The following is a 26,506-nucleotide window of genomic DNA, read 5'->3' as shown; positions in this document are numbered from 1 at the left end:
AGAAAAGTGAGAATTCAGACTTGGCTCTAAAGCCTGGGGATAGATGGATTGGGGGCCTGGGAGAGGGAAGCTGGTTGTCAGATACACCCTGGAGACTGGAGGAAGGCTTTTTCCTCTTCCTCAGCCAACCTGCCACCAAAATGAGCTAAAATAAGGAAACCAGTTTCCTCTCTTGGCCTGTCCACAAGAGAACTCGAGGGCCTAAAAACAGTAGTGAGAACAGCTACCAAAACATATGTAAAAGTGCAGCCCTTTTGAATCATGGAGATGACTCCTAAGTGAGAGTGAAGTGAGGAAATGGACTCAAAGCCTCCCCACCCACTCACTCACCAAAGTCCTCCCCTCCCAAAGCAATACAGAAAGGCTCACTGCTCAGTCACGTTTCTTGGCACCACAGAAACACTGGTTGGTTTGTGTGAAGACATCTCTTCCTCTCATCCAGTCCCCAAGACAGGGAGATCCGGCTGCCCAGACAATGCTGTCATCCCGGCATCTGGGTTTTTTCACCTCACATCATGGGTGCTGGTGCTCAACTCTGACCTTCCTCTGGCCAGTGGACAGGGCTTGAGTTTTAGTTGTTGGAGAGGACATCACCAAGCTCTTCCCTGCCTTGCTCTGTCTCTGAACATCCAGGGTCACAGCCTGAGGAGGGGAAAGGAAGAAGCAGGATGGGTGGAAGATGGAGGCAGAGGGCACTTGCTGCTGGGGAGACAGAATGGCCCATCTCCAGAGTGGGAACTGCTCTCGTAAGGATCCACGGAAAGCACAACCAGGGATGAAGGGGAGAACCCCATCAAATGGATGAAAAGCAGCCTCAAAAATGCCCTGGGTGTCTCAGGATTTCCTACTCCAGGTGGTTTCTCGGGGCAGGAGATGGAAAGGCTCTCCCCAAATCAAGAGCCCTGGTGACCAAAACTCAGTGTCCTGGAGACTCCTCATGTTTCCAATCTCAAATCCATTTGTGTAAAATCGAGGGAAGAAAAATAAACAAGCCAAAGAATTATGAATGGAGGGGCATTTCTTAGCTTTAGAAATTTTAAAAAAAAAGTCCCCCATAGAACTGGAATAATATGATAAAATGCAAGGTTTATCTACATGTCCCTCCCACCCCAAGTAGCCCCAGGATCCATGAACACTGTGCCAAAAATGACATTCCAAACGAGCAGGAGTTATTTTATTTCACTCATCAATCCCCATTGGTTGGTTTCCTTCGGAGACCAGGGAAAGGAATCCCCTTTCCTTCCTGGCAGGAAACACACAGGTCTGTCTCTTTGTGCCAAGCGAGTTTCATGTTCAGTCTATCTTCACTGCTGCATAGATTTTGCGGACAAACATGTAGGCTGCATAGAAGCCGATAGTGCCAGTGAGCAGCCAGAAGGACAGGACCATGAGGGCCGTGTAGCCAAAGTATAACAGAGAGGGAATGAACTCGACGATGTCCAGCTAGAGGAAAGACAGACAAGCAGAGGGAAGGCCTTGTCAGAAGGGCCCAGCATCAGGGCCTTTTGTTACCTGGCTATACAAGAGGGGAGGCAGGTGGCTTGGGGGAGCCCCGACACCAGTACAGCAGGGCTTAGATCTCTCAGCTTACATCTTTCCAGCACTTTGAGGTTTAAAAGTATTTTCCTCAAAGCAACACTGTAAGTCAGGTGGTACAAGCATCATTCTCATTTCACAGATGAGGAAACTTTTTGAGAGAAACGAAATAACTGGCCACAGGTCACATGGGAAAGCTAGAAGCTGACCAGGGCTGGAAGCCAGGGCTCCCTAGCTACCTCTTTCACACTGGAAGGGCCTCAGTTTCTGTATCTATTGTTAAATTTGGAGAACAAGTCTTTGTCCATGCAACCTTGCCCCTTAAGGTATTTTTCAGTGTCACCATAAAGAGGCTCTCTTCTCAAACCCTCAGAGACTCAGAGCAGCCAGGTGAGGTGGCACAGGGTTTACAATGTTAGACTTGGAGTCAGGAAGACCTGAATTAGAGTCCTGTCTCACATGCTTACTAGATGTGTGATCCTGGGTAAGTCACTGTACCTCACAGCCTCAGTTTCCTCATCTGTAAAATGAGGAAAATAATAGGACCCATCCCATATGGTGATTGTGAGGATCAAATGAAATCACCTATGTAAAGTGTTCTGCAACCTTAGAGCACTACATAAGTGCTAGCTACCATTATTTATTTATCCATTTGTTTATTTATTGATAGAAAAATCTAAGAACTTAAGTGCTAAAGAAATTAGGGGCCAACGTCTCCTATGACAGAACTGGGGCAGGAATAGATTGTGATAGGAGAGGGGGTTGGGAAAGACAGCTGGATACCCTTCTGGGCCTGTGGGCTATCAAGATTCAGAAACTTGACTCTTCCTAATCCCCTACCACCATGGTCCTATTGCTGATGGGAAATGGCAGTGGCCTCCAGTTTGTAACCTATACCTTATTAACGAAGTAAAAAATGGCATAAATCAGGACATAGAAAGCAGAGCCTCCAGACACCAGGAAATTCCTCCACCACCAGCGATAATCCTGAGCAGGAAGAAGAGAAAAGAGAGAATCAAAATTACTACCTCCAGCCAGACCCCCCTTCCCCTACCTTCCATGGCTGACTATAGTTCTAAAATCCCTGAGGTCAATATATAGAGGGGATGAGATAGTGAATCATTTGGCTCATTCCTCTAATGGGACATGATACTGAAAACAAGGTATATCTGAGGCCTTCACTTTGTGTTCTAAGGTCCCTTCTACCTCTGATATCCTATATTCCAAAAGATCTTCCAGAAGTGACATTCTATGTTCTAAAAGTCTTTACAGCCATAACACATTCTATGCCTTACATTCTAAGGTCCGTCTTGCTTCCAACATTCTACATTCTAAGGTCCGTTTCAAGTCTGACATTCTATGGTCTGTGATTACTGAAGGCTGTCCTTTCACTTGAGTAGGGTTGGAGTGCTTCTAACCAATTCTATCCAGATTTGTTTTAGATTGCTTCTTTTCTTTTGGGTCCAAGCTAAGGAAATCAGGTGCCAGCTCTCCATCCCCATCACTTCACTCTTACTTACCTCAGCACAGAGCTGGAAGTATACCATGACAATGCTGATCTGGGAGCAAGACACAACCAAGATGATAAATACGAGGAACAGAAAGCCAAAGAGATAGTAGAACTGATTCTCCCAGATTGCCTGCACATGAGAGGAAAGTGTTTCAGGCAACCTGCCCATCCAGTTCTCTCGTCTTTCTGTTGTCCTGTCCTAGTCCCAGAGGAAAAGGAAAACCACTCTCTATTCTAGGGGCAAGACCTAGTGCAGGAGCTGACAAGTTTTCACAAGGCAGATAAAAAAGCAACCCTGCATGGTCAGAGTCAGAGGTACTGAGGGTCTGGGTCTGTCCCTACAGATGTGATAGCTGATGGTCTACAAAAGAGGTGTCAAACTCATGGCCCCTGAGTCAGGGAATCTGGCCTGAACCAGATTAAAATCTAACTGGGAAATGTTTAACAACCCACCACCACCACCACCACCACCACCAAAAGAAAACAATAAAAATGACGTTAACTTATGGTTTTCTAAGTCAATATTCTGCCCATAGGGATGGAGCGATCTGTTTAGAGTTTGACACCACTGGTCTATAATACATGAGCAGAGATCCTTCTCCCTGAAGCCAAGAGTCCCAGGTAGCAACTGCCACTATTCCCAAGGCTGTGGTCCTATCCCATGCTTTGTGGGGCTCCAATATTGTCCTGCTTCCCATGTTACAGAAGCAATAAAAACGGAGGCAGCACACTAAGGTGTTAACAGATCAACAATGATAAATGACTCAATCCCTTTTAAAAGTATTTTTTCATAAGAAAGGACAGATAGGGAAACTACATGATTAGACGAGCAAAGCTTCCCTGAGCATCTACATAAGCAAGCCTCTTGATACAATGAGAACTGAATTGGGGTTGTGCTTTTGTATGACATAGTGCAAAGACCACTGGACTTTGAGTCAGATAGCCCAGACTAAAGTCTTGGCTCCACAACTTATTGGCTATGAGATTTTGGAAAAGTCATGTTCTGTTCTTTGGCTCTCAAATAAAGGAGTTGGATTAGGTGATTTCTAAGAACTCTTCTAGTCTAAGATTCTGTGATCACTTCTGAGCAGTGCTTCACCCTTAACTACTAAAACAATGACGGCTCAAGCCTCTCCCATGGCACATGGGACAAGAAGCAAACCTTGTAATACCAGAGGCACCAGGGTTCTTTATTATGAAAGCTGGAGGGAAAGAAGCAGCAGAAGTACAAGAGAACAAAGCCACTTTACATACAGTATCTGGAAGCTGGACATCCCTCTCTTGGCTAATAAAGTTGCAGGGCCCAGAGGGGGTGTGTGTGTGTGTGTGTGTGTGTGTGTGTGTGTGTGTGTGTGTGTGTGTGTGTGTGTGTGTGTGTGGAGAGGGGATGTTTGGGCAGCAGGGAGGGGATACTCACACTGAAGATGAAGAAGAGTTCAATGAACATGGCTCCAAAGGGCAGGATCCCAGCCATTAGGATACTACATGGAAAAAGGAAGAGAAGAAGAGAGGGCAGGGTTAAAAGCACAAGGTATCATAGGAAAACAAGACCACCTGGCTTTCCACTATGGATCACATGGTCCCTTACATCTGCGTGGGGGATGTTTTCAAACCACATTCACATCTCTAATCACACATTAGTCCTACGACAGCACTATGGGATAAAGATAAGAGTAATATCCTCATTTTATTTTATTTTTTAAAATTTAACTTGAGTTTTAAAAATGTTTTATTGAAGCCTTTAGTCTTTGCATCATAACTATTTTACCTCCACTACCCCTTCCAGACTGACTAAGAAAAACAGTTCAGCAAAAATGGCTAATACAGTGACAATGTGTACGATATTCTCCTAGGAGTTCCCTGTCTCTCTCCCAATGAGGGGAGATAAAAAACAAACAAACAAACTCATTTTATAGATGAGGAAACTGAGGCCGAGAATAGTGAAGTGACTTCACTAAGGTCACCACATATGGTGAGTGAATCAATGGTGAAGGCAGGATCTGAACCCAGATCTCCACACCCCCTTGCTAGCACTTTTTTCATTAGATCACCACAGGGGCGGGATGGAGAGGAACAATCTCTTTTAAGTATACCTTCTTTTTGGGCACTACTCAGCTTTGCTTCTTCTTCCTCAGAGTAGCTCTAGAAGGAGAGAGCTTTGGAATAGGGTGCCCATTTTCATGATAAACACAGTGAAAGTCACTATGGTGTAGTGGAAAGACACTAGATTTGGAGTCAGAAGCCTGGGGCTGAGCACCAGTTATGATGAGTCCTAGCCATGTGACTTCTCCTCTGGAGGCCTCAGTTCCTTTATCTGAAAAATGGGGCTGGAGTAAACTGCATAGCAACACCTGAATGGGAACTATGATGAAGATGACAACGATGCAAATGGTAAATGAACTGAAATCTAGCAGACAGGCCTCGCACTGTCCCCTGTGCCACCCACGGAACCCACAGGTACTCAACTCACCCCACGAATCTGTTCATGTACCACCGCTGCTCAGGGATCTGCCGGGGGATCTGGTTGGTGCGCACAGGGTTATCGTAAGGCTGCTTGCGGAATCCAAAGTAATAGCCCAGGTATACCAGTGGCAGAGAGATCCCAAACCACATACACAGCAAGGCCACCATTGTAGGGAATGGCACCTAGAAACACGGTATCCAGCACATGAATAATTTCTAAGAGCCTATGAACACCCTGCATTTGCAAGCTGACTGCCCGTCTAGTTTTCAGAAATCTGTCTAACGTTTGCTTAACGAACACAGATTCAAGATAGTTTGGTCACTGGCAATTACTAACTGTGTAAGAGTAGAACAGAGAATGTCTGAGGCTTCACACAAGCAATGTTCTCGGAATGCGGCACCAAGAAGTGAGCTTGCCATTGTACTAAGCAGTGGAATTCACAGGGGGAGCTATAAGCCTTAACTTTTAAAAATTTCTGGTCGTGCTTAGCTATTCTCAGCAATGCAGTACAATTCAGTAGTGCTCTGAAGGACTTATGATGAAAAATGCTCTTCATGCCCAGAGAAAGAACTAATGGTGTTTGAATATAAATTGATGCATACTTTTTTACTTTCTGTGTTTTTCTTGAGTTTTTTTTTGTGTGTGGGGGGGAGAGGTTCATTTTTTTTTTCACAACATGACTATTATGGAAACATTTTGCATGACTACACATGTATAACCTATATCAAATTACTTGCCTTCTCAATGTGGGGGGGGTAGAGAGGGAGGAAGGGAGAGAATTTGGAACCCAAAATTTTAAAAATGAATGTTAAAAAACTTTTATACATGAAACTAGGGAAAAATAAAAGACTAAATAAAAGAAAAAAATTTCTAGTCATGGAAACTGGCTTGGTGACTTATTGGGACTGTGATATATCTGTCTTCAGAGGAAATCATCAACTGGGGAAGGCACAATGTGGGAAATTCCATACTTCTCTACTGCTTGAGGAAAAGGCAAAAGGAGGTGAAGAAGTTTCTCTACAATCCAGGAGAATGGATGGGAGAATGGAAAGTTCATTGATAATATTCAAGAAACAATTTAAAAAGAAGCCCAGAAATAAAAAGATTCTAAGGAGGCAAAGGAATATCAAAATGAGGGTCTGGAGGTTGGTGAATGGAAGAACACAACAGAGAGAAGGAAAGGAAGAACAACAGATAACTCTCACTTAGAGGGAAAGGATGGAAAAGAAGGGAGAATCCTGTCTGCCACTCAGGAACCCAACTCAACTCACCCCACAAATCTGTTCACGTACCACCACTGCTCCACTGCCCAAAGAAGCTACACAATGGATAGGAGGTACTTCCCCAAAAGGGTGCATTTGGAGCCTCTCAGTGAAAAGCTGCATCCATGAAAAAGAAAGATGACCCAGAAGCACCAGTATGGGCTTGCTAGGAAATCAGTTACTTGTACTAAGGGGAAAAGACAAGTTATGGTGCCTAGTAACTCCCTACTGTGAAGTACAGAGACAAAGCACTCATATGTATACTCCATAGAAATGCTATTTTCTTGTCTGCCGTATTTGGGGATGTGATAGAGAACCTGTAGAGACTAATCAAACATAATGACTGGCCACTTACAGTGATTCAGTGAAGGTTATATAAGAAGAAATCTGGAAAGGTCTATAGGGACTATGAAAATCTGGGCAGGAAATAGATATGAGGCATAAATAGTAGTGCCCTATCTTTTTTCCAATGAAAGGTTTAGATTTTAGAATAGAAAAGACAATAAAAGAACTGAAGAGAGTTTAGTTAAATGTTGATATTTAAGAATTAACTGCCAGGACAGCTAGGTGGCACAGTGGATAGAGCACTGGCCCTGGATTCAGGAGGACCTGAGTTCAAATCCAGCCTCAGACACGTAACAGTTACTAGCTGTGTGACCCTGGGCAAGTCACTTAACCCAATTGCCTAGCACCCCCCCAAAAGAATTAACTGCCAAATCCAATGGCCTCAGTCTTCTTGACTTTTCTGTAGCATTAATGGAGCTCACCTCCTAGCCCAGGGTCTCAACTATTTTTGTATTATGAGTCCCTCTGGCAGTCTGGTGAAGTCTACAGCTCTTTAGAATAATGTTTTTAAATGCATAAAGTAAAATACATAGAATTACAAAGGAAACCAATTATATTGAAATACAATTCTCAAAATATTTAAATGACAAGTTCATGGATCCTGGGTTAATAACTTCTGTCTAAGATACTCTATCCTCCTTGAGTGTTAATAACACTGCTTTCGTCTGTTTTTTTTTCCCCCACCCCTGTGGCTGTTCCTTAACTGTATTATCATCCTTATCCCATCCCCTTTGCCTGGACTGCTGAGGAGGTGACCTGGGCCCTCTATTCTTCTCTGTCTAAACAAGCATCAGCTCTCATTAACTCAACTGTGGCCTTTATGTAGACTTGCAGATCTAGCTCTCTAGCTCTAGGCTCAGATTACCAATTGCTTACTGGATGTCACCAACCGGATGTCCCTGAGGCATCTGGAAATCAATATGTCTAAAACAGAAGTAATTATCTACCCTTCTCTCATGTTCTCCTTTCCCAAACTTTCCCATTTGGGGGGGGGGGATACTACCATTGTCTCAGGTTCACAAACTCAAAATCATCTTAATTTTGCCCTTTTTAAACCCTCATACCCAAGCAGTTGCCAAGTCTTGTTGATTCTACCACCACCCTGTATCTTTCATCCATTTCCATCTGTTTTCCTCCCCTCACATGGGCACCACTCTAGCTGGGGCCCTCTTCTCACCTAGACTATTGTGACGGCCTCTTAATTGGTCTCCCTGCCTATGGTGGCTCCCTACTTCAATCCAGTCTCGAAATAACTGCCAAAGTGATATTTCCTAAAGCACCTGTCTGTTCAAAAGGCTCCATCCAATGGTTGGTTCCCTTTTGCCTCTAGAATAAAATATAAATTCTTTGATTGACTTTTAAAGCACTTCTCAGACTGGCTCTAGCTTAGTACACACACTCTCCATCATACTTCTGCATTCTAGTCCAAATGACCTTCTTTCTGTTTCTTTTCTTTTCTTTTTTTTTTTTTACTTTTAGGCAGTCGGGGTTAAGTGACTTGCCCAGGCTCACACAGCTAGTAAGTGTCAAGTGTTTGGTCTGAGGCCGGATTTGAACTCAGGTCCTCCTGACTTCTGGGCCGGTGCTCTCTCCACTGCGCCACCTAGCTGCTTCTTGTATGTAACATTCCCACCACCACCTCCCATCCATGTACATGCTGTCTCCCATGTCTGGAGGGAGCAGCAAGAGCTCTGGGCTTTATCTAAGTGTTGTATGTTCTTAAATGCTGACTATAGTACTTACTAAGGGTTTGTGATACTTAGAGTTGATAAAACGGGCAGTGGCACAGCACTAAATAGCAAGATGATACTGAAGTGAGGGTAGCAAAGTGCGTGAATGTGCAAATGGGGGTTGCAGGCCTGGGGCCTGGACCAAGGTCTTTCCTTACTAGTTGCACAACAATCTAGTAAGTTAGGAATTGCAAGTTAAAATCTAGATTAATGGGAATGGGAATATTTGCAACACTACTTCACAGGGTTGTTGGGGTGGAAGCATTTGTAGATCTGAAAGCTCTCTCTATCTGAGCTATCTATTTCCAGATAACTGTGTGGAAATCCACAAACCTTCGAAAGCATGGTAGAAAGCATTTGGGTAGTATAAAAAGAGAAAGATAGAAAAGTAATAATATTATTGCAGTATGTTACTAACCACCCAGCCAGGGGGAGGAAGATGGATGACAGTTCCTGATAAAGATCCCCAAACTAGCATTGAGTCAAGATACAAAAACACTAAGAGACTGTGATTCTTTGGACGTCTGCCAGAAGTCTAATTCCATAAACTAACAAATTCTTTTTTTTTTTAATTTTTAGTTTTCAACATTCACTTTTGTAAGATTTTGAGTTCTAAATTAAACTAGCACATTCTCCATTGAACTTTTGGACACATCCTCTAACAAGAAAGGTTTTTAACAAAAAGTAGAAACTGGTTGAAGCAGAAACTATAATCTTGAGAGAAGATTACCATGTCATTGTAGACTTTGTAGCAGCCAAAAAGAATACACTAGACATGGTAAGATATGTCTCTAAGCCTTTTGCAAAGTAAAATTTATTAAGTTTAGAAAATAAGCAGCTGAGTTCCTATTGCCAGGGAATTAATCAGTCAATCAATCAATCAACAAGTATTTATTAAATGCCGGTTATGTGCCAGGAACTATGCTAGGTACTAGAGACACAAGTACAAAGCATGAAACAATTCAAAAAAAGCTTACATGCTAATGGGGGAGACAGTAAGTACAGATGTAAGTACACAGAGCATGAATTTTAAGTGAGTAAATACAAATATATACAAAGCAGTTAAAAATAAGGTAGTTTTGGAGGGAAGGCACTCGTCGTTTGAGGGGTCAGGAAAAATTTCATGAGAAACAGCATGTTCAAGCTAAGTCCTAAAGGAAGAGAGGGACTCTATGAAGTAGAGGCAAGGATGGGCTGCATTCCAAGCATGAGGGATGGCCAGTACAGAGGTAGCACGCGTGAGGAACACGCAGCGAGAAGGCCATGCTGGCTGGATGGCAAAATGCAGCTGATGTGACCAGTGACCATGAGGCTAGAAAGACAGGTTGAAGCTAGGTTGTACATGGCTCTAAAAGCAAAACAGGAAATTATATTTTATCCTAGAAACAAGAAGACGACAGTGGAGTTGACTGAATAGGGAAAGCACATGGTCAGATCTACATTTTAGTTGCAGGGTGGACTCAAGAAGTGAGAAGCTTGAGGCAAGGAGACTAATTTGGAGATTATAAATTATATAATTTAAGTGAGAGGTGAGGAAGGCCTGAACTAAGGTGGTTTAACTATGGGAGTAGAGAGAAGGATTGCTTCCAAGAGATGTGAAGGGAAATCAGCTCAAGAATGAAGAGTGGCTTTCAAGAACGAACTAAAAATCCAATTACAAATGATCCTAATGAATAAGAAAAGGAGCACATGGTTAAAGAGTGATGCAACTACACAGGGAGTTCTCTGACAAAGTCATTTAAAATGAACACATAAAGAAGATAGAACAGGTGCATATAACTAAAGAAGCACATAAAAGATCGGCAGAGGACTACCAAAACAATTTCAGGAATGAGAAAGCCCAGCATGAGCTGAGGTTTGTGCAAAATGCTTTGGACAATAAGAAGAGCTTTTTAAGCTATGTTTTGTGCAAGAGGTGGGACAAGGAAGGGATCAGCCTGATGCTTGATCTTCAGATTAGAAAAGAAAAAACAAAAGCCGGGAATTGGTGCCAAAGATAGTTGGGGAGACTAAGAGTCCCAACAACCTAACCTTTAACCCATGGTCCCTCATAATTCAAATATATCCATGTCCCCTAAGTCAGGTCAACCGTACCCAAGCTAAGGGTTCTTAACATTCTATGTGTCATGGACCCATTTTGCAGTCTCGTGAAGCACAGGGACTTGATCTTTTTTAAAAATTCTAAAAAAAAAAAGCTAAATTTCACTTAGAGGTTAGTAAACATAGAGATGTAATTTTCCCCCCCCATTAAAGCGGATGGACTTCCTGAATTCTAGCCATGGAACCCATGTTAAGAAGCCCTGCCCTGGGCTGAAATAACTTAAGGGTATGACGAACAAATGGCTTTTTATCAAGCTTTAAGAAATTCTGTTGGCAAAGAATTGCAAACAAAGTGGATGTCCATCAACTGGGGAATGGCTAAATAAACTGTGGTAATTGAATGTAATGAAATATTGTTGTGCTATAAGAAATGGTATGTAATGGAGAGTTCTTCACGAAATGATACTGAGTGAACTAAAGAGATGCAAGAAAACAACAGGATAGACACAATGATAACAAATGGAAAGAACAACCACACTCACACAAAATCAAAAGTAAATGTAACAAAATTATAAAGATCAAGCAGGACTGGAATGAAGAGATAAAAGGGACACTTGCAACCCAGCCCTTCATAGAAGTGGGAGGTCCAGAAGTGTTACAAATTGCACATGTTTTTGGACTTTTTCAATCAGTTGTACTGATTTTTTAAAAAAGAAATTCTGGAAAACAAAAAGGATTCTGGAAGCCTAAAAACAGACATATGTATCAATTTTTTTTTGTAAAGAAGGAGGTAGACTACCAATTATTTGCAGACAAGACAATGACTGACAATGACCCTAGGCAGCATTACAGAATGGACTATTAAAGAGATGATTTGTGAACACTTAGGAAGTGTTCACCAGGAAGAAGCCATTATGGGTTCCCTAAGAACAAGCCATGCCAGGCTAAATTTCTTTTTTTGACAGTGTAGATCAGGGGAATGTTGTAAAAAAAAAAAATCTGGATTTCAGCAAGATATTTGATAAAAGTCTCTCATGGATGAAGTTCTTGTGGACAAGATGGAGACATACATGCTGGAAGACAGTACAGTTAAGCAGGTTGCTCCGAAGAAGACTGATTCATGGATTCATATTAACCTGCCACAGGACTTTGTCCTAGACTCTGTTCTGTTCAATATTTTTTTATCAATAACACTCCAAGTTCTATCTGTGATTTTCCATTCTCTGTCCTCTATGCCTAGAATGCTCTTCCTTTCTTACCTGGGCCTCTTAAGACACCCTAGTTTCCTTCAAGGCTCAGTTCAAATGCCACCTTCTACATGAAGCCTTTCAAAGTCTTCTCAGCTCCCCCCTTTAACCCTCCCATGTATCAATTTTGTATCTACCGACACAATTGTCTCTCCTAGCTAGACTGCAAGATTCTTGAGGGTGGGTACTGTTTCACTGTCATCTTTGTATTCCCAGTACCCAGCACTGTGCCTCCTATGTAGGCATTTAATAAATGCTTGTTGATTAATTAATGAACACATAAATGGCACTCCTATCAAACTGGAAAATGACAAAGGCTAGGAGGGATAAAAAACAAATATGCTGAATGACAGAATTCCAAAAGATCTCAAAAATCTTAAATAATGTGACAAATCTAACAAAATTTCATATAACAGGGAAAACAGTAAACTCCTATACTTAGATTTACAAAAGTTAACTGTACAAGAACAGAAGAGGAATATTTGTAGATATCAGATGATGTGAAAAATACTCCCAGTGAATTCAATATAAATAAATGATGGAAAATGACTGTGATTCTAAACTACATTAATACAAGTATAATGTCCAGAACCATGTCTCCCCCAACCTCCTTGAAAAGATCATCTACAATAGGTGCCTCCACTTTCTCTCCTCTCACTCTCCTCTTAACCCTTTACAATCTGCCTTCCTACCTTATCATTCCACTGAAACTGCTCCCTCCAAAGTTACCAATGATCTCTTACTTGTCAAATCCAATGGCCTTTTCTCAATCCTCGTTCTCCATGACCTCTCTGTGGTCTTTGACACTGTTGATTATTCTCTCCTCCTTGATACTCTCTTCTCTCTAGGTTTTCAGGATACTACTCTCTCCTGGCTCTCCTCCTACCTTCCTTCTCAGTCTCCTTTGCTGGATCTTCCTCCAGATCATACCCTCTAACCATAGGTGTCTCTCAGGATTCTGTCCTGGGTTTTCTCCTCTTCTCCCTCTATACTACTTTACTTAGTGATCTCATCAGTTTCCATGGATTCAATTAGCATCCCTATGCCGACAATTCTCAAATATATCTATCCTGCCCCAATCTCTCTGCTGACCTCCAATCTTTCATCTCCAACTGCCTTTCAGACATCTTGAACTGGACATCTTAAACCTGACATGTCCAAAATTGAACTCATTATCTTGCCCCCTAAACTCTCCCCACCTCCTATCTTCTCTGTTACTGCAGAAGGCAACACCATCCTGACAGTCCTTCAGGCTTACAACCGGAGTCATCCTGGACTCCTCACTATCTCTCAACCTACCATATTCAATTTGTTGCTAAGGCCTACCAGTTTTGCCTTTGCGATATTTTTTGAATATGCCCCTTTCTTTCCTCTGACACTGCTACTCCTCTGGTGAAGACCCTTATCGTCTGTTATACCTGTTACACCTTGGAACACATAAACAAAGCAGAGGCATCTGTGCTGTCTCAAGAAGGGAATTTCCTTTAAGCTTTTATCTCTTAACTATATCATCCATTGTAGAACCCAAGGAGTTATTGCTTTGAGTTTTGCTATGGTTTATTATGATTATTGCTATAAGACTCCCCCAACAGGCAACTGTAATATTGCTCTTCCCATCTCAAATCTCTCCCCATTCCAATCTATCCTTCGTTCAGCCACCAAAGTGATTTTTCTAAAGTGCAGGTCTGACAATGTCACCCACCTAATTAAAAATTCTAGTGACTCCCTACTGACTCCAAAATCTAATACAAAATCCTCTGATGGTGTTCAAACCCTTCATAACCTTTTCAGTCTTCTTACATCTTACTTTCGCTCACATACTCTGCAGTCCTTTAACATCAGCCTCCTGGCTGTTCCGTGGACAAGACACTCCATCTCTAGACTCCAGGAATTTTCTATGGTTGTGCCCCTTGCCTGGAATGCTCTCCTTCCTCATCTCCACCTACTGGCTTCCCTGGATTCCCTTAAGTTCCAACTAAAATCTCACCTTGTACAGGAAGCCTTTCCCTCTTCATTCTAGTGCCTTCCCTCTCTTAATTAGTTTGTCTGTATACTTGTTTTTGTCTGTTGTCACTCCATTGGACTCTGTGAGCTTGTTGAGAGCGGAGACTGTCTTTTGCCTCTTCTTGTTTCCTCAGTGCTTGGCACAGCGCCTGGCACTGAGCAGGCACTTAGTGTTTACTGACTGACTGAATGACCACTGAAAACAAGAGGTAGCAGCCCTACCTCCTGGCCAAACCATATTTGCAGTAGTGTGTTTAAGCCTGGGCACCACATTTTAAGTAGTACATTAACTAGAGAGAAAAAGGTTGCTCAGGAGTAAGCAACCAAGATGGTGAAGGGGCTTTGAAAGCATGTACTAGGAGGATTTGCTGAAGAACTGGGAGTTTTTAGTTTACAGACGAGAAACTCCTAAGTATCTGAAAGGCTACCATGTGGCAGGGAATTAGATTTGATCTGTTTGATTCAAAAGGGCAGAACTAGACCTAATATTTAGAGATGTCTAGGGCTAGGCATGTGGGGCACACCTGTAGTCATAGCTCATGGGGAGGTTTAAGCTGGTGGATCTCTTGAGCTTGGGAGCTCTGAGCTGCAGGAGGTTATGTCCTCATTAAGTCTAGCATCAATAGGGTGCGCCTCCAAGAGTGGGGGGCCATCTAATTGCTTAAAGAGGGATGAATCAGCTCAGTTAGAAACAGAACAGGTCGAAGTTCCCATGTCAATCAGTAGTAGGATCTCGTCCACAAGTAAGGCCCAATACTTTCAGCCTGGGTGAGGTAGGGTGACCTAATTTTTAAAAAAAGAAAAAACAAATGACTGGGAAGGAGATTGCAGCTCAATGTATGGAAGAACTTTGTAACAAATGGAGCTTTAAATAGGCTTTTATTCCCAAAATTGATAAATGGTCAAAAGATATGAACAGGCAGTTTTCAGAAGAAGAAATTAAAGCTATTTACAGTCATATGAAAAATGCTCTAAATCACTAGTGATTAGAGAAATGCAAATCAAAATGAATCTGAGGTACCACATCTATCAGATTGGCTAACATAACAAAACAGGAAAATGATAAATGTTGGAGAGGATGTGGAAAAATTGGAATAGTAATGCATTGTTGGTGGAGTTGTGAACTGATCCAACCATTCTGGAGAGCAATTTTGAACTATACCCAAAGGGCTATAAAAATGTGCATACGCTTTGACCCAGTGATACCACTTCTAGGGCTGTATCTCAAAGAGATCATAAAAATGGGAAAAGGACCCACATGTACAAAAATATTTATAGTAGCCCTTTCTGTGGCGGCAAAGAATTGGAAATTGAGGGGATGCCCATCAACTGGGGAATGGCTGAACAAGTTGTGTTACATGAATGTAATGGAATACTATTGTGCTGTAAGAAATGATGAACAAGCAGACTTCAGAAAAACCTGGAAAGACTTATATGCCTGATGTTGAGTGAAGTGAGCAGAACCAGCATAACATTGTACACAGTAATAGCCACATTGTGCGATGACTAACTTTGATAGACTTAGCCCTTCTCAGCATTGCAAGGATCTAAGACATCTCCAAAAGTCTCATGATGAAAAATGCTATCCACATCCAGAGAAAGAACTATGGAATTTGAATGCAGATCAAAGCATACTATTTGCTCTTTTTTTTTCCTTTCTGTTTTGTTTTCTCTTTCTCGTGGTTCCTCCTATTGGTTCTAATTCTTCTTTACAACATCACTAAGGTGAAAATATGTTTAATAGGAATGTATATGTACAGCCCATATCAGATTGCACGCCGTTTTGAGGAGGGAGGAAAGAAGGAAGGGGGAAAGAATTTAAAACTCAAAAGCTTATAGAAGTGATGGTTGAAAACTAAAAATAAATTAATTAATTAAAAAAATACGAAAAACGGAATAGGCTTCTTTATGAGATGAGTTCCCTGTTGCTGGAGATCTTAAAAGAGAGGCTGAAGATCAGTGGTTGGGAATTTGTAGAGGAGTTCAAATTAGTTCAAAGAAAAGGCTGGACTAAACACTCTCTGAAGTCATAGGATTCTATGTTTGAATAAGACATGCATCAACAACTAGTCCTGAAGGCTCTTCGGCTGTTTCACAGCTGGGCAAGACTGGATAGAGGGCAGTCAGTTCAGACCTAACGACAGCAGTGGCCCATCAGGGAAGGGGACAGAAGTCCAGAGAAAATGAGCTCTTCAGTTAATGAGATGAAAACTTGTTAACCACGGCAACCACAGCACATCCCTGGAGATTTTCACATATAATTTGGCAGAAAATAGCAAAGGAACAAGGAAGGAAGGGATCCAAAGAGAGAAGAAAGAACAATGGCACCAAGTATAATATGGGAAAACATTAATTCGTCCATTCTAGTCAGCACTGGCTAAGAAAAAGAGACCGAGTTAAAAATGGAGGAAGTAAGAACTGAACAAAAGGTCAAACCCAGAAACACTACACCACAGACTCAAGGTGTCCTGTTTCTTGACGTCAACTTCTATAAAAAGGCTTTCCTGGCTTCTGAGAGAAAATTTCCCCAGCACCTTGCGACAATGAGGAAGAGATTTCTGGTCTGAACTAAGAATCCTTAACCAGAACCTTTAAAGGAGAAGGTCATCTTCATGGCACTTTTGCATAGGAAGAAGAGGTACAAGACTTCCTAGGTTGGCCCAGCACCATGGCCTGGAACTTGTAGTAATAATCCTTTGGGTTCTACAAGGGATGATATAGTTAGGGGGTAGCAGCTTGAAGTAAAGTCCCTTCTTGAGACAGTATAGATAACATTCAAATAAGTCTCTGCTTTGTTCATGAGTTCCAAGGAAAAAGAAGTTACCCACTCTATTTTTCGGCCTGCGGAAACTTCAAAGAAACTTCTAAACTTGGAAAGTCTGTTTTTTAAAAGTAAATTATGTAAACGACAATTAAGAGCAATCTTGTGGGGCAGAAGTAGGCATGGCTGAGGAAATCTCACTTAGTACAGAGCACACTCTTCCAGGAACATGACTCTATTGATTCCAGATGGAAAAGCAGCAGCAATCAACCATGGGACAAAAGACCAGACCGAGGGACTGGAGGCTTAGGGACCACTTACCGCTCCTGATGAATGCTTCCCCCAGATGAAACAGTTCAGCACAAAGCAGATGCCAAAGACCACCCCAGGATACAGCATCGCCGTCTGGTGACAAGATTGAGTTAGGTTGGCTAGAGGGAGCCGCCGGCATGTGAAGAGCATCTCCCTGCCCTAAGGAGAGCTCCTTATGCAGAGTGTCTATCTGTCCGGGGCATATTCTCTCTCAACAGGTGGGACAAGCCCATAGGGACCCTCATTCTATGATCATTGCTGCTGCACAAACAGAAGTCAGGTTTTTAACTGCACTGCAGATTTCTCAAGTTAATCATAGGTAGCTACATCCTCCAACTGCCTAAAGCCCTTCTAAGTAGGGGCAAGGCACTTCTGGCAGTTGTACATTAACGTGTTTTCAGATCACAGATGACTATGGTGTTTTGCTGCTTTGATGGACTGCTCCAGTTCTAACATCTTGTGAATCTGCACAATTGCTAATTTGAAAGAGCCAACACCATTTCCCAAAAGGCTTAATGTTCTTTTGAGACCAGAGGCAATCTCTGTAAGAAGATGCCACATCATTCTTTGAGTTATCATTTCTAACAGGTTCTACTGATGGTATATTTTTCTCTTACGTGTTCAAAGCCTGGACTTTCTTTCCCTCCCTCACCAGTTCTGAGAGGGACAAAGGGCTACATAATGCTCTCATTTGATAGGGAAAAATACCCTGAAGTACATATGACAATAGGATTGTTTTTATTTAATAAATCCATCTCCCTCCTCTTTCTCTCAGCCATTAATCCTCATTGTTCTTTTGAACAAGTTTTAAGGCAAAGATTAAGGGGAAGGAGTATCTCCAAATGTCTATAGCCCCGTCTGTCTTAACTATTCCACTGTACTGACCCAAATTCTTTCCCAGGATTCTCTGTCTGTTTTCTGACTTGTCACAGTTCTTCAAACCCCACCCCCAACAGACTTTCTTGCCAGATCTCTCTTTCCCCTAATATCTATCACAGCTCTAGATAAATGAATAAAAAATCATTCAGGTCTGCTGAGGAAAATCTCTGCTTCCAAGATAATACTGGGAAAGGTTGGGATAAAGAGAGCTACTCACACAGAAGGCTCCTTTCTTCCACCGATGACCCTTCAGGGTCCGATATAGACGGCCAGCTGAAAATCCACCAAAAACCCTGTGGGAGAACACTGGGAATTACTCTAGTTAGGGGAAGGAAAAATAAAGACCATAAAGAAGATTTCCTCCCAATCACCCTTCCCAAATAATGAATACACAACCTACCCCATGAACATGAAAAGGAAACAAGCTGTGGTCATTAGAGCACCCCGGCTGGAAGGAGACAGCATTCCCAGCATGGCAACAACTGGGGAGGGAGAAGGCAGAAATGAGGAGGCAGAGCAACATACTCCACACCTGCTTATTGTAATCTCAGGGTTTTAACTGACTACAACAACTCTGACCCAGTCTTTTCCCAAGATGGGAAAACCCTCTTTTTATAGCAGGTCTAAAGATGGATGCTAGCTAGGTCTTAGCATTAGCTACAATTACTTCTGCATCCTTACTAATCATGGAAAACTTGATCCCTAAGCTTCAGGTAGGGAAGGGGAGAGGGAGAGGGAGAGGGAGAGGGGCAGAGAGAGGAGAGGGGAGAGAGAGGGAGAGGGAGGGAGAGAGAGAGAGAGAGGGAGAGAGAAAAAGAGAGAGAGAGAGAGAGCGAGAGAGAGAGAGAGAGAATACATGATGGTCACTGGTTAGTAAAAGAAACATGTGGGACCAGTGTGGACAGCTTCTTCAAAGATGGCACTTGCCTGGTAGGAACCTAGAAGGCCAAGAAGTGGTGACCCCCTGGGCACCTGCTCTTACTCTCACTCTCTAAAGTGCCCTGGCAAAAGAGAGTGACTAACCCACTGTATAAGATAGCCTGGCACAGAAATGGCATGAGCATCAGGACAACCATTCCCCTTTCAGTCACAAGATACCACTCACAGATGACAATCAGTATCATACAGAAGAGTTGAATTCCAGAGCCTAGCAGGGAGCTGAGAATCATGGGATATTGGGGGGGCCTGAAGACATCACCATGTACCAATTTCCAGCCAGATTCCTCCATGGTGTCTTCCTATATAAAAAATCCACAGAAGCAGTACTGTGAGTCTATGTTACAGTGATTACCACCTAAGAAAGTTCCTTACTTCCTTAGCTCAAGCTCTGTCACTTCTGAACCCCTTCTTCCCTTCCCTGATGCTAGGAGGTACCCTCTCCCATTCCCCACCAAGGCCATCATACAATGTCGTCCTCCTTGTTATAGTTGGCAATGTCCTTTCGGAGAGTCCGGATGATGATCATACTGAGGATACCTGAAAGATGCACACAGGTGGACCCGTCAGCTCCATTATGTGCTTCTCTTTCCACAGACTGTCAATGTTTCACTGAGGACCGATGGGGCTTCTTCTCTTAGATGGACTATTAGATGTAGGGGATCAGGGACTCCCCCACAGTTTGAAGAGACCTCAGAGAAGAATATCTAGTCAATCCGTACCAGAACAGAGATCACTTCTTTGACAACTTCAACAAGAAGTCACTCACCTATTGCTTGCAGAGCTCTAGTAATGGGAAAAACCCCTATACTACCTGAGGCTGCCCAATCCCCTTTTAGATAGCTCTAATTACTAGAAAGTTAGAACCTTCTAAAGATTTGTGCTTGTTCTCCTCTCTGGGACCAAGCAGAACAAATGCAACTGCTCTTTTCCATGACAACCCCATTAAATATTTAAAGACAGAACTGGAGAAATTTCCCACCATATAGGACAGGGTACATGGTGACCTACTCTCCACTTGTGATAAAAGGCTACAACAGATATGATGGATAAAAGGGAGGCACAGGACAATTTTACTCTCGTGGGCTGTTACTCTTACCCTCCAAAGGCCCCACCTCCCAGGCATTGCTCTTTTTGCTCCCGTTTGTAAATGGGGAGAGGACTGATCTACAGACCTCCTCCACAATCGACATCTCTCTCACCTGACAGGAAGAAGACCACCACAACAGAGTTAATGATGGAAAACCAGTGGATCTGCACGTCACTCATGGTCAGATAGGTATCCCAGCGGGAGGCCCATTTGATATCACTCTCCTGGGAGGAGGAATAGAGAGCAGTGTCAGGCTCTTTCAGTGGAAATCCTCAAAAAGAAGACCATCCTCTTCCCTGCCCGAGGACCCCAGCTCCTGCCTCACCTCCCAGTGCACAGAGTAGGTGAACAGTAGCTGGTTCTCCTTGGTAGGATCGATTTCTTGTGGGGCAGAGCTGCAGCATCAGGCAGGGTACACGAGTTCTTCTCATCCACCTTGAGGTCTGCAGGAGATACAAACTTGGTCTGTCCCTGACAAGGTACCCAAGAGCTCCAAGAAAGGCTGATCTATTGGTTTGCTGATGCTGACACTCCCTCCCTACCTTTTACCCCTCAAAATGTGAACCTGGAGTCCTGGACTCTAGCAGCTTGGCCTGGTGAGTTAGGAGGAATACCCAATTTGCTAGCTAAAGGAGAAGGCTAAGTTCACTCATCTCCCCAAAGGATTCCACAGCTGGGAGAACAGCAGGTTGGCTTGCATGAGACAGAAAACACCATGAGAGGCTGACTGAAGGAGTATGGAGATTTTTAGAAAGAGGACTAAACTCACAATTCCAGCAGGACAACTTAGCTAAGCCCTGACACACCTGACATAATATGTAGTCAGGGCATAAGAGCACTTTAAGGTTTACAAAACACTATCCTCATAGCCACCCTGAGAGGTAGTACTGCAATAATTACTATCTCCCATCTTACACATAAGGAAACTGAGACTCACAGAGAAGAAATGACCTTCCAAGGTCCCAAAGCTAGAGAGCATTTGAGCTGAGATTTGAACCCAGGTTTCCTGACTCCCAAGTCAAGGACTCCTTATAGTACATTACACTCTGTAGGAAGCTACAGGGTCCAAATGTGACATGCCTCCCAGAATGGAGGTGAAGAAAGGAGCCCCTGAAATGGAAGCTAATAAAAATCAAAGTAAAAGGGACAAGATTAGCTTCCTGAAGAAGTCAACCACCCTGAGATTTTGAGTGTATTCCTAAGGAGATCCAGGCACCTCCCATAAGAGATAGCAATCCAAATATAATTAATATAAATACTAAACTCCTCATAGTTTTGTAGCACTTTATATACATCACCTCATTTGATCCTCATAACAACTCTGTGAAAGGGCAAGGCATGTCATATTATCCTTATTTTACAGCAGAGGACACTGAGGCTCAGAGGTGCCCAGGGTCAAGATTTAAAACTGGAGTCTGATAATTCAATGTGGGGTGCCCCTCTCACTCTCTAGGTTCACTTAGCAGATAACATGGTACAGTGGGAAAGGGCACTGGACTTGGGAGTAATCAGACATGGCTTCTGCTTTAGATCCCTTTGGCCTACGAGGCAAACTTCTAAGAAGCAGATGTTCTTTGAACAGGATCCAGCCTCTCTCAGTTTTATGGATGAAACCAGAGCTCAAGCTCTTACCTATCTCTGCAGCTAGAAGTACTCTGGCTGTGGAATCTCAGCCTAGTCCTTCCCCTCTGACCATGGCCCCCCACTCACCCTCCAGTCTGATGCTCTGGGGAATCACCTCAAAGCGGACGACGCGATAATTGTGCTCCTGATCTTCTTCTACATCCTCTCTGTGATAGTAAAGGATGAAGGAAAGATGATTATGTAGATAGATCTGAAATAGAAAGGAAAGGAAAAATAAATATACATATCAACGGCTAGATGAATGGCAGCATGGAGCAGTGGTTACAGTTGGCCTCGAAGCCAAGAAGGCCTGGTTCAAGCCTTGCCTCTTGTACATACTTGCTTTTTGACCTTGGACAAATCACTTAATCTCTCAGTGTTTTAGACAGCTCTCTAAGATGATAAATTACATAGAGGGTGCTGACTTGCATTGGTAGAGGAAGTTTCCTCACCTGGGAGTTCACCATCCCAGTGAAATCCCAGGTCCAGTCCCCATTCCTATCTATAGCATCCACTAACATCCTTCTCTTGGGGAGGGCAGGAATGACCCAGGATTCTAGAAAGCAGTGCACTGGGGGGAGCACAGTCACTGGGAAGTCCTACCAAGTGAAAAAGGCATTGTGTACAGGCTCAGCAAAACACCATGCGTTGATCACTCCAGGTACAGCCTAGCTATCAGAATTCAGGGAGGCTCATCGCCTCCTGAGGTTGTGATCTTCATTCTGAAAGAAGTTCCCACCCTGAGGAAAGCATGGATCCTTGTATGGAGAGTCAACTGAGCAATGCCTACAGAAGTTATCACATGCTGAGAAGACCGCAGGCAGATGACCAGTTAGAAGACAAAAACAAAAATCCCTTAATTGATCTGCCTGCCTCCAAGCCCTCCCCATCCTTCAGTCCACTCTGCCCAGCTATAAGGCCTTTCCTAAAATGCCTCCTGGATCACATCTCTTTCTTCTCAAAAACCTGCAATGGTTCCTACTCCTTCTGGAAAAATTCTGAAGTCCTTCACCCAGCTTTTAGGGACTTCCATAACGTCCCCCTGCCTCTCTCTCCAAACTTTCCCTTATCCTTCTCCTACCTGAATTCCAGCTAGATGGATCTGCTTTGCCATGCCCAAACAGAATCACCTTCCCTTCCTGGAATTCCTTCTCTCTTGTTACTGGACTCCTACTCACCTTTCCAAGCTCAGCCCAATCCAATCCACAACCTATCCCTGGACTATAGCCTGCACTCTCCCACCTCTTCAACCTGACTCGTGCTACAGCCTCAGTGTCCTGTTGAATTCTGACCCCTCTTTTAAATCCCAAGGCAGATGCTGCCTCCTCCATGAAATCTGATGGGTCAATAACCATATTTTCCCTCTCCCCTTTGTCTGAACTCTTACAGTACTGACAGTTGACGTGATTCAATTGGCCCTTTCCCATTCTGACTTGTGAACTTTCTCTTCAGTCTTGTCCCTTTCTTTGCTAGACTGACAGGTCCTTGATGAATGATCTCCTTAGGCCCCTATCAGAGTATCCCGTACAGAGCAGACTTTCAGTAGGTCAGCATCAGTGACTGCCTGGTTGTAATAGTTCAATATTTAGGTTGGATGGTTATGGTGTAGCTGGTATGGTTGGGCTGTGAGCCAGAAGACCTGGCTTTGAGCCCTGGCTTCACCATTTACTAGGTATATGGAACCCAGGCAAATCACTCCCTGTCTCTGATACTCAGTTTCCTCTCCTACAAAATGGAAGCATTGGACTAGATGGTCCCTTCTTCCTGCCCTACCATTCTGTGTTTAAATGGTTCTTCACCAATTTCCTGTGCTGTGAATTTAGGCTTTAACATCAACTCTCCTGATCCCTATCTGGCATTCTATGAATATAAGCTGTGGACAAGAGATTGCCGAGCACCTGGAACATGTTTACCTTCGAGGCATCCGCGAAGCCTAGCCTGTAGCCATGTTCAAACTGCACTTCCTTCTCTTTCTTCTTGCCTTCATCATCCCGGTTTGAGTACAGCTCCAGCCGAGTGGCCACAGGTAAGTTATCTGCAATGCTGAAATGGCAAATCCCCAGTCAGTCCCTGCAGGTCTGCCCCAACTGGAAAGCAGCCCTCTCTGGGACATAAAGGAAGAGGAAGAAGAAGAAGAAAAGGAGGAGGAGGAGGAGGAAAAGGAAGAGGCGAGCCACTCACAGGTGGACATAATAATCCTCACTGATGCGTTCAGCCACAAGTTTGCTCTGCTCAACTGTCAGCACCACAGGCTTTCGGGGCTGGTAACACAGAACTTCACATTTCTTCTCGCTGTTCATTAATACCTGGAAAGGGGTGTTCACAATCCGATCCCCTCTGAGCACCTCTCCTGCCACAAGAAAGAGACACAGAGAGAAGCAGTCCATCATAGAGCATCTGCCTGATCTCAGCAGAAGCTCAGCTCTTCTCTATCCCTGAGGGACATGGTGAATTTGTAATAACAGATAACAGATAGCATATAATGTTTTATAGAGACATTATTTCATCTGATGCTCACAACAATCCAGGCAAGAACAAGCATTATCTCTATTTTACAGATGAAGAAACTGAGGCACACAGTCATTTGCCAAAGTTATGCAGCTGATATAAGGACAGGTCCAGTACTTTTTCCTATTATTTGCTTAAGTTTCTTGCTTTAAGGAGGGAAGAAGATAGGGAGAAAGTGAGAGAAGTTTAGCAAGACATTTTTGAAACACAGAAAATCCACCTAAAACAAGAACAAGAATAAACTGGAGCACTCTGTCTCTTTGACAGAGCAGTCCTGTCCACTGCTCTTTATCACTTTTTTTCTGTTGTGTGCGGATGATTATGCTACATGAGCAATAATAAACCATGAAGACTGAGTGTACAGAATAGAATTTATTATTCTAATTAAACAAAAATAACAAAATTAATTTTAGCATATTTAATGATGGTCATAATACAAAATGTGTTTCATAATGGAAAAGATAACTCACAAGTGGACACATCAATCTTCCACAACCTACTCAGCAGTCAATTGGTTCCATAACAATTACATACATGGTAAACAGTCCACTGTCATTTAGTATGACTTTTGCGTACCCAAAGCAAGCATTTCTTTCTTTCTTTCTTTTTTTTTGATGAGGAGATTGGGGTTAACTGACTTGCCCAGAGTCACACAGCTAGGAAATATCATGTGTCTGAGGCTGGATTTGAACTCAGGTCCTCCTGACTCCAGGACCAGTGCTCTATCCACTGCGCCACCTAGCTGTCCCAAGCATTTCTTAAACATCTGGGGAAAAAGAAGCAGAGGAACAGGACAGAGCAAAAAGCTTCTCTGGGGTCTGTCACAAGATGCCTGGAGACATAAATCAGGAAGACTCATATGCAGGTTTTCCTACTCTGTGGCAGAAGGGAAAGAGTTAATAGGAAACTCTGGAAATAAGAGAGGACAGGAGAATTTAGGACCCTCAGCCTTTTCCTTGCCAATGCAAGTCAGGAAAAAAATTAAGCAGGGGAAACTACTGCTCCATTTTACCTCCTGAGCTTGAGGCTGAAGACACCCCTTTGGTATCTTTCAGTCAATCCTGTTGGGTGCTGGCCTACGCTAAACATGTGTAGCTGTCCCTAAAACTCCAGTGTTTGTCCCATCTTAGATCCCAATACCTAGAAGCGGTAGTCCCTGGTGGCCAAAGGCTCCAGAAACACCAGGTCATGGGTGCTCCCTGCTTGAAAATTAAGGAGGCCAGGAGGCTTCAGTCCTCCAGAGTTACAGAACCTGATTCTATTGTACTCAGCTCCTTTGCTCTTCCCCTCCTCCCAGCTAGAGGAGGAAACAGGAGACAACAAATGACCCTCCTTTCTCCCAAGTCAAACAGATAGACTACTTAAAATTCCACCACTTAAGAGATTCATTTGAGTTAACAAGTAAACCCCAGCAGATGCTAAAAGGGAGGCAATCCCCACCTTAGTGTGAATTAGTCAAATAACACTATTACTAGCTCAATGCACTGTGATTGGTCAACAGTTTATTATGACACATTAACCAGTTCCCAATAAACGTCCCCCATGTACATTTCTGGCAAAAATCCCCTAACAGCCATAACAACTGACAACACATGTAACTTTCTACTTGTAAGAGTTAACTATTTCAACACTGGCCACATTACTGGACATGATATCTGCTGCCTTTTAGTTTTAGATCTTCACTTGCATTGCTGCAGTCATTATGTTTTTTGGATCCTGCTTTCATCATTCCGTATCAGTTTATATGAGCCTTCCCACATTTTTCTGAGGTCTCCAAATATTGTGCTCATGACACAATAATAGTCCATTATTCTCTTAATCAACAGGGGCCTACTTTGTTTCCAGTGTTTTGTTCCCATAAGGAGTTCTGCTGGAAATACTATGATACATATAGGAATCATCAACTTTTGTGGGATATGACAGTAGTAAGACTGACAGGGCAGCTTGGTGGCAAAATGGATGAGTACTGGGCCTGGAGTCAGGAAGACTTATCTTCCGGAGTCCAAATTTGGTTTCAGACACTTATTAACTGCATGACCCTGGGCAAATCACTTAATCTTGTTTGCCTCAGTTTCTTCACCTGTAAAATAAGTTGGAGAAGGAAATGGCAAACCACTCCAGTATCCTTACCAAGAAAACCCCAAATAGGGTCACAAAGAGTTGGATATTACTAAAATGATACAATAACTGTAAGACTGATAGGTCAAAGGGTATGAAGAGCTTAGTAACTTTTCTCACAATCCCAAACTGTTAACAGGA

The 26,506-nt window shown here is 43.0% G+C and overlaps 1 protein-coding gene across 1 annotated transcript in view; it reads right to left on the bottom strand.

Moving 5' to 3' along the window:
* Positions 1-1,147: 1,147 nt before the first annotated feature.
* The window catches only part of TM9SF4 (transmembrane 9 superfamily member 4), a 68,840-nt gene continuing 43,481 nt past the window's right edge, over positions 1,148-26,506 (bottom strand). Inside the window, 16 exon segments of the mRNA XM_020990722.2 lie at positions 1,148-1,443; positions 2,434-2,523; positions 3,057-3,176; positions 4,464-4,527; positions 5,517-5,692; positions 17,221-17,304; positions 18,308-18,383; positions 18,491-18,572; positions 19,196-19,328; positions 19,496-19,566; positions 20,229-20,340; positions 20,442-20,515; positions 20,518-20,559; positions 21,827-21,950; positions 23,653-23,782; positions 23,921-24,089. Coding sequence (XP_020846381.1) covers positions 1,294-1,443; positions 2,434-2,523; positions 3,057-3,176; positions 4,464-4,527; positions 5,517-5,692; positions 17,221-17,304; positions 18,308-18,383; positions 18,491-18,572; positions 19,196-19,328; positions 19,496-19,566; positions 20,229-20,340; positions 20,442-20,515; positions 20,518-20,559; positions 21,827-21,950; positions 23,653-23,782; positions 23,921-24,089 — 1,697 coding nt within the window. The 3' untranslated portion in view covers positions 1,148-1,293.

The sequence above is a fragment of the Phascolarctos cinereus genome, unplaced genomic scaffold (assembly GCF_003287225.1).
Source record: "Phascolarctos cinereus isolate Bilbo 61053 unplaced genomic scaffold, phaCin_HiC Scaffold_2;HRSCAF=192, whole genome shotgun sequence".
Classification (NCBI taxonomy): domain Eukaryota; kingdom Metazoa; phylum Chordata; class Mammalia; order Diprotodontia; family Phascolarctidae; genus Phascolarctos; species Phascolarctos cinereus.
Note: the sequence above shows the minus strand (reverse complement) of the source record. Positions and strands in the feature narration are given on the sequence as shown.